We start from the raw sequence: 12,746 nt of genomic DNA on the forward strand, positions 1-12,746 counted from the left end.
ATGCGGCCAGTAAGTCAGGTAGCTGGTCTTGAATCCAGGAGTCTGGTTGCTGATCAGGTATCTCCTGCCCAGAATGGCCTCGAATGCTGTCTGTGCCAGCCCCCGCTGGGCCTTCTCGCACCCAATCTCCATAGCAAGCTCCTGTGCTCTCTGTCCTCCCGTTTCACAGACTGGGCCTGCTGGGTTTAGCAAAGTCAGGAAACTGGCCTAGGTTCCTATTGTGAGTGGATGATGGACTGAGGACTTTTTTTTTTTTTTTTTTAATTACCTTATTTGTCGGGGTGCCTGGGTGGCTCAGTGTAGGTTAAGCCTCTGCCTTTGGCTCAGGTCATGATCTCAGCGTCCTGGGATCGAGCCCCGCATCAGGCTCTCTGCTCAGCGGGGAGCCTGCTTCCCCCTCTCTCTGCCTGCCTCTCTGCCTACTTGTGATCTCTCTCTCTGTCAAGTAAATAAATAAAATCTTTTTAAAAATTTACTTATTTGTCAGAGAGAACAGCAGGCAGAGCAGGCAGAGGGAGAAGCAGGCCCCTTGCTGAGCAGGGAGCCCGATATGGGACTCGATCCCAAGACCCTGGGATCATGACCTGAGCCGAAGGCAGACGCTTCACCGACCGAGCCACCCAGGTGTCCCTGGAGTGAGGATTTGAACCCAGATCTTCCGACCCCAGAGCTTACAGAGGAAGTGGGAAATGGGGTATTTGTTTTCCCTTTCGGTGGTTGGTCCCTGACTGGGTTTTTACAACGGCGAGAGCAGGAACTGCTGAGAGCCGCCGGGGGAGGGAATCCTTGAATCGAAAGCGGATAGACAGCGCCCACCTTCCTTCCACAGGCTCCTGCTTCCTGCGCACGGACCAGCTGGACGGCGAGACAGACTGGAAGCTGCGGCTCCCCGTGGCCTGCACGCAGAGGCTCCCCACCGCGGCCGTGAGTAGCTTTCCCGCGGAAACGCAGACTGGCACCCGTGTCCTTGTCGGGCTCTCAGACTTAGAGGCCCTCCAGGGCCTGATGAGGGATGTCAGGTGGGAAGGAGGGCGGGCAGGATGGGGTCCTGGGGGGCCTCCCCGAGCACCTGTTGTTTCAAGTCACATGGCCGAGTGAAGTGCAGGGTTGGGGGCTCTTTAGAGGGAAGCTCAGAATCTTACAAAGCCTCGACAAGGTGCCTTGCATAAAGCTAGAAGGAAAGGCATATAGGTATATCGTCCCTCTGCTCAGGGCCTCTGGAGGCTTCTCGTTCCTGAGAACCCAGACTACCGTCCTTGCTGTTGTCCTCAAGCCCCGTGGGGTCTGTGTCCCTGCCAGGACCCTGACCTCAGCCTGGGTGCTCTGCCTGCCTGTGCCCTCTCCCTCTGGGTCCCAGTGTTTGCCCTCGCTGTTTCCTCTGCTGGGGACAGTTGTGCTCCAGTGGCTGCCTGGCTGGGCCTCTCCAGCCTACCTCCTGGGTTTTGTGCACAGATCTCCTTGTGTGAGAGGCATTTTCTGACCACCCTCCCCTTGTCTTCCCACCCAACTCACTTCCAGGCAGTATCTCTGAGAGCAGAGTTCTGCCTGGTATGGTCACTGTTGAATACGCTACGCGTGGAACAGTGTGAGGAACAGCATGTGGAGCCATGTGTGGAACAGCCACGGGCCCTCTCCCAGGGGGTGGCCTAAGAAGTTAGGACCAGCAGGCTCTCAAGGGTGTGCAGAGCCCCACACTTCCCTGTGAGCCCCACATTACTCAGGCCGTGATCTGTAAAGCGAGAGGGGCAGGGAGCCAAAGAGTAAGTTTAAGGACGAGCCACATGGATTGGATGTGGCCCATGGACAAGGTTACAGAGTCACAAAATGTAATTTAAATGCTCACAGGCCAACATGCCCCAACAGTGGCCTGAAAGGATTTGGCAGAACATGAAAGGTTTTCCTGGGCTTGTGGTCACAGGATTAATGCTGTTTCTCATCCATTTTCTGTGAGGAAGGAGTGGGCAGGACAATGTTCCATGTTAATAGGCTGGTAAACATGCCCCCTGTCCTAATGATGTCTCATGGTCAGCAACAAGTGAAGTGGCACCATTACTAATATTAATTCTTAAACCAGAATTCTGGAGCAGTGAGTTTCTAACACTGTTTGGGAGCCCCTGGGAATCCTGAGGGGGCACCGTCCTGCCCCGAGATGGGGTTGGTCTAGTGAGAGGGTTCTGGTTTTTCTGGTGACGCGTTTTAAGTTCCTGGTAAGATTTCTCCAAGGGAAGCTTTCTGGTCCTCATAATGATTTGAAGGACTCTCTTTAAGAGATGGCCTGGAAGTGCCTAGAATCATGAAGGTGCGGGTCTGTCACGAAGGTGTGGGTCTGTTGCTGCACAGAGTTGCTTTGTCGGTGTGTGCTTTGGATGCGTCAGTTTAAGGAACACCGCAGTTGGCCCCTCTCCCTGTTCCCCCATCCCCCGCCCCTGCCCTGCCCCGTCTGGCCTGGGCCTGGGCTGGGGCCCAGAGAAGGAGGAGATGCTGCTGTCCTTGTTAGGAGACTCCTCCTTGCTAGGATAGAGGGATCCGAAAGGGGAGCGGCGATTTAGCAGAAGAACCGTATGAAGGGACGACCTGGGCATCACAAGACTGTGCTCTTGTTAAAATAAATAACTTAATTAATTGTATGGAAAGCCCTGGAGGAAGAAATGAAAAGTCTTACTTGTGGCCTCTGCCCCAGACCTTACCTCCTTCCCTCTGGGGATCCTGTAAAGTCAGTGGTGGTCTTCCCAGACCTCTGCCAGCACACCTCCCTACACATGTACAGCTGTGAACTTGCTGGTGGGTGGGGGGAGCGCACACGTATATGAGATTACCCTGTGTTTGGGATTCTGCAACTTTTGCTCCTGTCCAACTTTGAATGTATCCCTGGGCTTTTTTTTTTTTTTTAATTTTAGATTTATTTATTTATTTGAGAGAGAGCAAGGAGGAGTGGTAAAGGGAGAGGGAGAGAGAAAAACTCAAGCAGACGCCACGCTGAGCACAGAGCCCCATGTGGGGCTCAATCTCACAACTCTGAGATTACGACCCTGAGATCACGACCTGAGCCCCGAAATCAAGTGTCTGACTTTTAAATGAGTGTGTCACCCAAGCATCCCCTCGGGACCTTTTTTTATTAGTACATAGAGGCCACAGGATAAACACATCTGCACGTGGGACCTCCTAGCTAGTTAGTAGAGGCCACAGGTCCTGGGCGGGGGGCGACCAGTAACCTCTGCCCCCCTGTGGGTCGCTGTAGCCAAGGTATATTGTGGTCTGGATTTGCCTGACTACCTGATTGGAGATCTTTTTTTTCTCAATTTTTTTCATTGTGGTAAAATACACATCAAATTACCACGTTATCATTTTAAAATGTATAGTTCAGGGGCGGTAAACCCATTCACATTGTGCAGCTGTCCCCACCGTCCCATCTCCAGAGCTCTTCACCATGCGAAACAGAAACTCTGACCCATCAAACACCAGTTCCCCGTTGCCCAGTCCCCCACATCCACCACTGCACTTTCTGTCTCTATGAATTTGACTGTTCTAGGGACCCGATCTAAGGGGAATCATACAGTATTTGTCCTTTAGTGATGGATTTATTTCACTTAGCATAATGTGGTGGCCTGTGTCAGGATTCCCTTCCTCTATAAGGCTGGGCAATATTCCATTATATGCTGTATCCCATTTTGTTCATCTATTTACCCGTCAGTGGGTGCGTGGGTTGTCAGCATCTTTCGGTGACTGTGTGTAATCACAGCCGTACAGCATCTTCGAGGCCCTGCTGTTACTTCCCCGCGAGTGGCTTGCTAATCACAGTAATTCTAAGTGTAAGTTTTTGAGGAACCGCCATATTGTTTTCCGTGGTGGCTGCACCACTTTACGTTCCTTTGAATAGTCCACGGGCGTTCCGGTTCCTCCACATTTTTGCCCATACTTTTTGGACGGTTGCCATCCCTCTGGGTGTGAGGTGTTCTGTTTGCTTTTTATGCCTTTTCCAAGGCCTTACACAGAGCAGGGCCAAGTAAGCACCGTTGACTGAGCACAGACCTTCGTAGGTACCAATAGCTCTTGGCCCCGGCAGTGGAGCAGAAGGGGGACCTAGGCCGTGAGCCAGTTTGGGAAGCACTGGGTGAACACAGACACACAGGCATCTTCACTGAAGTCTGTCGGGGTGTTGTGGGATAGCGTGTGGAGCGACTGCTAAGCGTAGTTTATAATAGAGAATTTTTTCTTCTCTTTTTCTACCTCGCCTGTACTTTTGAGAGCCTGCTTGCTGTTTGGGGGATGGAGTTGCTTTTGAAAAACTCTGGGGGCCTCCTGAGATCTCTTTACTTATTTATTTTTTAATATTTTATTTATTTATGTGACAGAGAAAGATCACAGGCAGAGAGGCAGGCAGAGAGAGAGAGGGAAGCAGGCTCCCTGCTGAGCAGAGAGCCCGATGTGGGGCTTGATCCCAGGACCCTGAGATCATGACCTGAGCCAAAGGCAGAGGTTTTAACCCACTGAGCCACCCAGGCACCCCTCCTGAGATCTCTTTAATCCCTTTGTTTTTTTTTTTTTTTTTTTTAAAGATTTTATTTCTTTCTTTGACAGAGAGAGACACAGCAAGAGAGGGTACACAAGCAGGGGGAGTGGGAGAGGGAGAAGCAGGCTTCCTGCTCAGCAGGGAGCCCGATGCGGGGACTTGATCCCAGGACCCCAGAATCATGACCCGAGACAAAGGCAGATGCTTAACGACTGAGCCACCCAGGTGACCCCTGAACTTTGTTTTAACTCCAAAACGTTACCTCTGTTGAACAGGATCTCCTTCAGATTCGATCGTACGTCTATGCAGAAGAGCCAAATATCGACATTCACAACTTTGTGGGAACTTTCACCAGAGTAAGTAGGCTTCGCTGACCGGGCGCTCCCGCCTTGCTGAGAGCACGTGCTGGGGACAGAGACCTGCAGAGAAGAAGTGTTGACAGGTCTTTGTCAGGGGGTAGCTCTGCTCCAGGAAGGGGTGAGCTTCCCGTAAGAAGCCCCAGCTTGAAAACTGACGTAGTGTTTCTCAGTGAGGTTGGCACAGCGGGGGCTTTCTCCCAGCCTCTGAACAGCGTGAGTTTCCCCGACAGCGTAGACCCCAGCAGCGTTAGAATTACTGTGAACTCTGTGGTGGGAAGGCAGGTACTTTTGCTGTCTGCTTTGGACACATCCGTGACCTCTTCTACTCACACAAGCCCCGGCTGGCATTGTTAACAATTTTTAAGCCACTTCCCAACTATTCTACCTAAAGGCTAGAAATTAAATTTAGCTTTCAATTATTTGGAGAATCTGGGACCCCCACGGAATTCATGGTCTCTTCCTAGAAGCCATAGGATGGGCCAGCAGAGGGCTGCTTCTGTTTGATTTGCTTCTGCATTTTAGTTCCTGCCTTGCTGGATGTGTCTTCAGTGTTGGAAGCCTGTCCTCCTTCGGTCACGGATGACCCTGGGGATGAAAAGCACGCCCACGACAGTGGCTTTGGAGCTTGGCCCTTTTCTCCTGGCTCACCTGGGGGCTTCCAAATAGGGGTCATCCTCTCTTCCTGTCTTGGGACGAGCAGGTTGGAAATAGCCTGTGGATTCTTCCAGAACCTTGTTGGATAAATACGTGCCCATTGGTCTTTTCCAGGAAGACAGCGACCCTCCGATCAGCGAGAGCTTGAGCATAGAGAACACGCTCTGGGCCGGCACTGTCATCGCGTCGGGTAAGGGCGCCCTTTCTGGGGAATGTGTTAGCAATTTGAAAAGGAAAGAAAATCCTCTTGTGTAATTAGAATAATCATCTGTCAGTGGGGAAAATTAGCCGGCGGTCACATGGTATTTTCCACTTGCTGCTGCCCCTCCAGGGAGTCTCGCTGACATCTGATTGCCCCTCAGACGGTTGTGGACACCTCTGAGAGAAGCTGTTGTGGCCGGCGCTCTTTTCGGCAGCATCCACTCCGGGAATAGCCCTTAATTGCCACCTGAGATTGACGTTCTAATCTCTCCCAGAAACTGGGCCAGCCTGGATGTGCTGGCCGGAGGTCGTGTCTGGGGAGGCTGCTGAGCTCGTCCAGCCAGTCCTAGGCAGTCCCTCCCCCAAGCACAGGAAAGGGCCACGGGCCTGAGTTGGAAACACCAAGATGATGTGGAAATTGGTGTCTTTTAGTTTTGGAACACCGGGGAGAGACTGAGCAGAAGCGGTTCCAGGGGCCGAGCAGTGTCTGCGGTCATGGTGGTTGGGGGCAGCTGGGGGCCACGGATCTGTCTGGCACCTTGGGGAGGCCTTTACCTGCATTACCCATTGCACTGACCCCTCCCATCGTTACTGTGAGGGGAGGTGCCGGTATTATCCCATTCTGCAGATGAGGAAACCGAGGCTCTGTGAGGCTAAGGAACTTGCCCAAGGTCACACAGGAGGTAAAAGGCAAAGTTGGGACTTGAACCCAGGCACTTTGTTGCAGAAGCAGAACATATTGTGCCGTTCTTGTTACTTTGTTACATCACATATATGAGGTAATAGTATATACTATTATTAATATATAATTTTACTATTGCCAACTGGGCTTTCTCCCTCTCAAGCACCTCTTCCTCCTACCAACCCGTTTTCTTCTGCTTGATGCTGCTTTGTGTCTCTTTAGTATAATTTAGGTGCTCAGTCAGGATACTCTGTGGCTAAGGAAGGGAATGACCAGCACAGACCACAAACTAAACGCGGGGCCACCTTGTTCACCATCCACAGATGAACCACGTAATGCACATAGAGATGAGCACTCCTTTTACGTCTTCTGCCATTTTTCCTTTTCCACTCCCTGCCTGTATTCGCTGCCTAATCTGGAATGTCTCTCAATTCCTCCTGATGGCTAAAGAGGAGAAATGGGTCCTTAAGGCTCTTCACGGCCACGAGGAACTGCCTGCCACGCCCACACCCTTGGCCACACCCACCAGCCCCTGCTGCAGCCCTTCCCCTCCAGCCTCTCCCCTGCCACAGGTCCACCCACGTCTCTCAGAACTGGTTACTCTTCCTTCCCAGTTTTCCTCCCCTTTGAAGGCATTTATTAACAATAGTTATTCCTTTTAATCTTTAATAATTGGCAGAGAAATAGTGTGTTTTGATTTGCATTTCCTGGATTGCCTGGAAGGTTGGCTTTCCTTGTGGTCTGTGTGGTCTCTACCTTTCTCCCTTACTTTTTGTGCCCGCTAGCTGTTTCTTCTCTTTCTCTTACTCGTTTGTGAGAGTTCCCCATTTCTGGTTTTTGAAAAGATTTTGTGGCGTATTTGATATGCAGGAGTTTCATAGTGTTATACTGTTCTTGTCTGTGATAGAGGTTCTCTTGTTATTTGTTTATTTCGTTGAGAATATAGGAACCTCTTTCTACACATAAGACAGTTCTTAATGTTTTGGTCCATCTACTTTCTGTTTCTTCATATTGACTTGTGAGCGTGCTTCCTAGCAGAGACAATATCAAACTCATCTCGTATGTGATGCAAATCTCTTTCCAAAGTTTATTGTTTGGCTTTTGCTTTTGTCTTTGATGTGCTTTGTTTGGTTTTTCCAGAGAGAAGTTCTAAATACTGATGTTATCCACATTTCCATAGAAACGGGAATCCTAGAGTAAAGGGCAGATACGTTTTACGTTGAGCGAGAGAATCCCAAGCCGACTCTGCATTGAACACAAAGCTGGTCTTGGGGCTCCATCTCACAACTTTGAGATCATGACCTGAGCTGAAATCAAGAGTCAGATGCTAGCTGACTGCACCACTCAGGCGTCCCAAAAATAAAATCTGAAAAATAAAGTTATTTGTGAAGTTGGATTTTTAAAAGTGTTTTATCTTCATTTGTATTTTTTCCATTTGCATTTTTAAAATGTATATATGATTTGCCAGTTTATGGCCAATGCCCATTTTTTTCTATTGATGGATTCCTTTAAAAATTGATTCCTGGGGCACCTGGGTGGCTCAGTCGGTGAAGTGTCTGCCTTCCACTCACGTCATGATCTCAGGGTCCTGAGATCGAATCCCGTACAGGGCTCCTGGCTTAGTGGGGAGTCTGCTTCTCCCTTTGCCCCTTCCCCCTGTTCATGCTCTCTCTCTCTCTCTCAAATAAATAAATTTTAAACGAATTAAAAAAAATGATTTCCAACAACTCTTTATAGGCTAAGAATATTATCCTTCTGCTTTTTACCTTAATTGCAATTACTGTCTCCCAGTTGGTCTCATTTGTATTTTGGCACAGAAATTTAGAATTTTTATACCCTCAAACCCATTGATTTTTTTTTTCTTTATGGTTTCTGGTTTTTCTGACATGCTGAGAAAATCTTACCTGCTTTAAAATGAGACAAATACACTGATGTTTTCTTGGAGTGTTTATACAGTTTCATATTAAAATATTTGAATGTATGGAGTGAAGTTAGGAAAACTTACTGGCAGAAGGACCTTACTTGGGCTCCAGCTGGAAGCTCTAGACCCTTGTGCCCAGTCTGTGCATGTGGCCCAGTGTCGAGACCGCCCCTGGGGACTGGACGTGTGTGAAAGGAGAGAGCGCACAGTTTGGGATGGAGAACAGCAGGTGGAATAGGGGTGTGAATGGAGATCAGATATGAGAGGGTAGAACTCCGGAGTTGTGCTGTGTCCAGTGCAGGCAGAGCTGGGGGCACAGGGGCGCCTGGGATGTGGGCATCTGCTTGCCAGGCAGTAAGTCCAGTGGTCCGCACATCATTCCTTGCAGGCGGGTGTCCTTCTCCTTCCCTTTTACTGAAAGATAACACATATACGGACTGAATCCCAAACATAGCACCAGTGCTCCGATCAATAATCCGGGTTTTGTCAGCCCCCGGCAGTCCCTCCGCTGCCTTCCAGTGCCCCCACAGCGACCTTTATAAAAAGATTATTTATTTGAGAGAGAGTGAACAGAGCTAGCCAGAAGGCGGGTGATGGGGGGAGGGGCTGAGGAGGGGAGAAGCAGGCTCCCCACTGGGCAGGGAGCTGGATGTATGGGTGGGATGGGGGGCCCTCGATCTCAGAATCCCGAGATCATAACCGGAGCTGAAGGCAGATGGTTAAGTGACTGAGCCACCCAGGCATTGCAAGGGTAACAGCTACGTTGATTCCTCGTAGCTTTGAGTTGTTTGGTTAGCCACTTGTTTCAACAATATTAACATTTTAGTAGTAAATACATGTTCACATGTCTGTCTGGTTTTTATTCTGGTGATTTTCTTCTCTCCTGGCTGCTTCTTTCCATGCAGCAGAGCAAAATAAAACAAAACAAACACATTTATTTTATTTATTTTTATTTTTATTTTTATTTTATTTTATTTTCATTTTTTAAAGATTTTATTTATTTATTTGACAGAGAGAGTACAAGTAGGCAGAGCGGTAGGCAGGGGAAGAGGGAGAAGCAGGCTCTCCACGGAGCAGGGAGCCCGATGCGGGACTGGATCCCAAGACCCTGAGATCATGACCTGAGCTGAAGGCAGCTGCTTAACTAACTGAGCCACCCAGGCACCCCTATTTTTATTTTTTTGAAAAAAAAAAAATTAAAGGATCATTTTAAGTATAATCTGCTTCCCAGTGTGAGGCTCAGGCTCACAACCCTGAGATCAAGAGTCGTAAACTCTTCATCTGGCTGAGCCAGCCAGAGCCCCCAAAAACCTTTCCTGAGTGTCTCTATGGGATGTGGCCACGCTCTGTTGCTCGGTCCTGGCGCTGTGGTGGCTTGCTGGAAAATCCTCGTCTCCATCCTGGTGGTGTTTCTAGTTCACTCTAAACTTAATACAAATGACAGAGGAGATGGGAGGAAATGGGGGTGGGTCTCTGAAATCCCTCTGAAACCAGTGAGAAGGGAAGCAATTTAAGTGGACATGTGGAGAGTTCTGAGGTGGAGGGACTTGTCAGCCTTCATCTCAGAGATGAACAGTGATGAGTCTTTTGTTTATCAGGCTCTTTTTATTTTTTTTTAAGATTTTATTTATTTATTTGACAGAGAGAGATCACAAGTAGGCAGAGCGGCAGGCAGGGGAAGAGGGAGATGGAGGCTGTCCACTGAGCAGAGAGCCCAATGCGGGACTCGATCCCAGGACCCTGAGATCATGACCTGAGCCAAAGGCAGAGGCTTAATCCACTGAGCCACCCAGGCACCCTATCAGGCTCTTTTTTATTTATGAAGCATTTTGCTGCCATTCTCTTGTTTTGGTCTCACAACATTAAAGGAGGGTTTAATGGAATGAAGAATGGAGTCTCAGAGACGTTAAGCAACTTGCCTAAGGTCGCACAGCCTAGGAGGTCCTCTCCTGGGAGGCAGAGAGTGGAAAACAGGTTGGGAGAAGAGATTTCAAAGTTTGTGATTGGTGATGTGGGAGGAAAGTGAGTGGTGAGAGCAGTGACCCAGTGGTTTTACCTGCTGAGCCCTTCAGCGGGCATGGGTTTCGGAGTCCGAGACACTGGACACGTACCGTTTCCTTACGTGGCCTCAGTTTCCCCTGCTTCTCAGTGAGTAATCCTCTGACTGCATTCTGATTCTGACGCAAGCCTGGTTATACGCAAGCCATTTCCTTCTGGTGCACCCCGTCGAGAAACCGCCATCGTTAGTCATCTTGATTCTGTGAGATTTCACTTCTCAGTTCTCTTTAGAAGCGAAGTCCTATGTTCTGGTCACTCTGCTGTTACCACTTGAAAGTCTGAAAGAATGAGAAAGCTTGCCAGACAGTGCTTAGGGCCCAGCTGCCTCTGCTGGCCTCAACCTGGAGAGGACGCAGTCACCATGGCAACCCAACCCTGGGCTGCTGGGCTGGGGAGTCACTGGGCTGAGAGAGGGAAGGGATGGGGCATGGCCCCGGGGCTATGGAGCCCTGTTCTTCTCAGGCTCTCCAGTTGCTTATGCGGCTGCCTCCCCCGGCTCCGGTCCGCAACCCATCAGTCCGTGGCCCTTGCACAGCCTGCAGGCAGTCGTGCCTGTGCACATGGGCACGTGAGCTTGAGTGTGTCCCGCTGGTCTGGACCCTGTCCAGCGGCACTGGTCCTGCGCTTGCACGCTTGAATGTCGCAGTGGTATCTGACTGCTCTAAACATTTCCGAAAGCTCACTCTCAGGGGTAGCATTTATCTTGTTGCAGACAGGGACAAAGGGGTCACAGAGTAGGCCCTGACCCCGGGACTGGGCTGTTGTGGAGTTAGGAAGAAGTTGGTGTGACACGCGACCACAGCAGTGTGACTTGGAGAAACCAGCTGGCTGAGTGGAGAGGATTCTGTACTCTGCCCACTGTGGAGGGCGAGGGGGGGGACAGCGACACTGATGGCACAGGACACGGGGGGCAGAGAGGCTTGGGTCAGGAGGTCTTGAAGGGGTGGCTTGGGCCACGTGGGGGTCAGGATGAGCTGAGAGCCTGCCCCCGGATAAAGGGAGTGCCCGTGCTTGACACCTGCTGGGACTACAGACCCAGTGTCTCCAGATCTTCTGAGTTTGCAGGAGGAGCCAGAATTCTCAATTTTTTATATGAAAGTTCCTGTATTTAAAAGATGGTGATGAATTCAAAACCTTGAAAGCCCAGTATAGACCAGTGCACGTGTGTGGTTTCCCTCTGGGTGACTGTTGCTTGCGTTTGGATCTTATGGAAGGGGTTTTGGGCTTGAGCAGAGGCAGGCGCCGGGGAGAAGGGCCATTTTCATTTCAGCCTTGGCAGGCATTAAGGTTGGCTGGCGCCAGTGCAGGACCTGTTCAGAGGTCCTTGTCATTAGGACCCTATTGAACCCTCGATCGTGGGGACTGACACCCACCACATCTGTGCAGGAATGAGTGCAGTGGCTACGTGGCCACCTCTGGTCTCACCATTTGCTGTGGCCGCAGGCCTGCGTTCACTGGAGCTGCCATCTGCCAGGGGGCCAGCAAGTGAGCTCTGCCCGGCCCGCCATCTGCTGAACCTTCCTAGAAGGGAACCGCATTGCGTGCATTAAGCTTGGAGGGGGGACCTCAGTGTGTCCTCCCGGGGCTTTGTTGGGGAGACATAGTCCCAGCGCGTCCTCTGGGCTGGGGCTCCTTGACCAGCTCTGTTTGACGCTCTCTGAGGTTTTGGCATCTCCCTCTGAGAGAGGAGAGTGGAGGTGGTTCTCGTTCCCAGCAGAGACCAACTTGCTTGTGTTCCTGGCCGCCTCCCTGAGAGCGTGGCGGGGCTGGCCCCTTCTCAGGGTTCAGGCTCCTGCTCAGGCGCCCTCATCTCAGAGGCTGCTTCTCTGACTACCCAGTACCAACCAGCAGGCTTCTCCGGCTCCTTCCAGTCTGCTTCTCTGCCTGATTTTCATGACGGCACCTGCCACCGTCCGTGATTACCTGTTTGTCGTTTCCTCCTTCGTTGTCAGTCTTCCCCACTGTGTTGAGAGTTTCCATGGCATACACTGAGGAGGGGAGACAGGTAGATTGTTAATAGATATGACCAGTTTCACCCCAAAATAGATTGTTCCCATTTACATTCCAGCCGATAGCGTGTTACGACAGGGCCCATTTGGCGGAGACACTGGGTGATATCAGTCTGCGGAATTTTTGTTGTTGCAATAGGGATAAAAGTAGCTTATTTTGCATTTCTTTGATTACTCACAAAGTTGAGCATCTTTTCTAAAGTTAAGTGGCCTTTTGTGTTTCTTCTATAAGTTGTTGACTTTTAGAAAGATTGATAAACGGGGCCGGGCGGGGGGGCGGTGCATGAGAGGGGGTGGGGAAGTTCTCAGGAAAGATGGGTCATCTGGCCCGTGTTCTAGTTGGACACAGAAT

The 12,746-nt window shown here is 50.4% G+C and overlaps 1 protein-coding gene across 6 annotated transcripts in view; it reads left to right on the forward strand.

The window, feature by feature from the left end:
* ATP9A (ATPase phospholipid transporting 9A (putative)) overlaps positions 1 to 12,746 on the forward strand; it is a 126,604-nt gene that overhangs the window by 55,294 nt on the left and 58,564 nt on the right. For all 6 annotated transcript variants that reach the window (XM_032878959.1, XM_032878960.1, XM_032878962.1 and 3 more), the window contains 3 exons: positions 830 to 924; positions 4,786 to 4,866; positions 5,638 to 5,713. In XM_032878959.1, the coding sequence (XP_032734850.1) occupies positions 830 to 924; positions 4,786 to 4,866; positions 5,638 to 5,713 (252 nt within the window). The remainder of the gene's footprint in view (positions 1 to 829; positions 925 to 4,785; positions 4,867 to 5,637; positions 5,714 to 12,746) is intronic.

Source organism: Lontra canadensis, unplaced genomic scaffold (assembly GCF_010015895.1).
Source record: "Lontra canadensis isolate GAN:19392208 unplaced genomic scaffold, GSC_riverotter_1.0 scaffold65, whole genome shotgun sequence".
Taxonomy (NCBI): Eukaryota; Metazoa; Chordata; class Mammalia; order Carnivora; family Mustelidae; genus Lontra; species Lontra canadensis.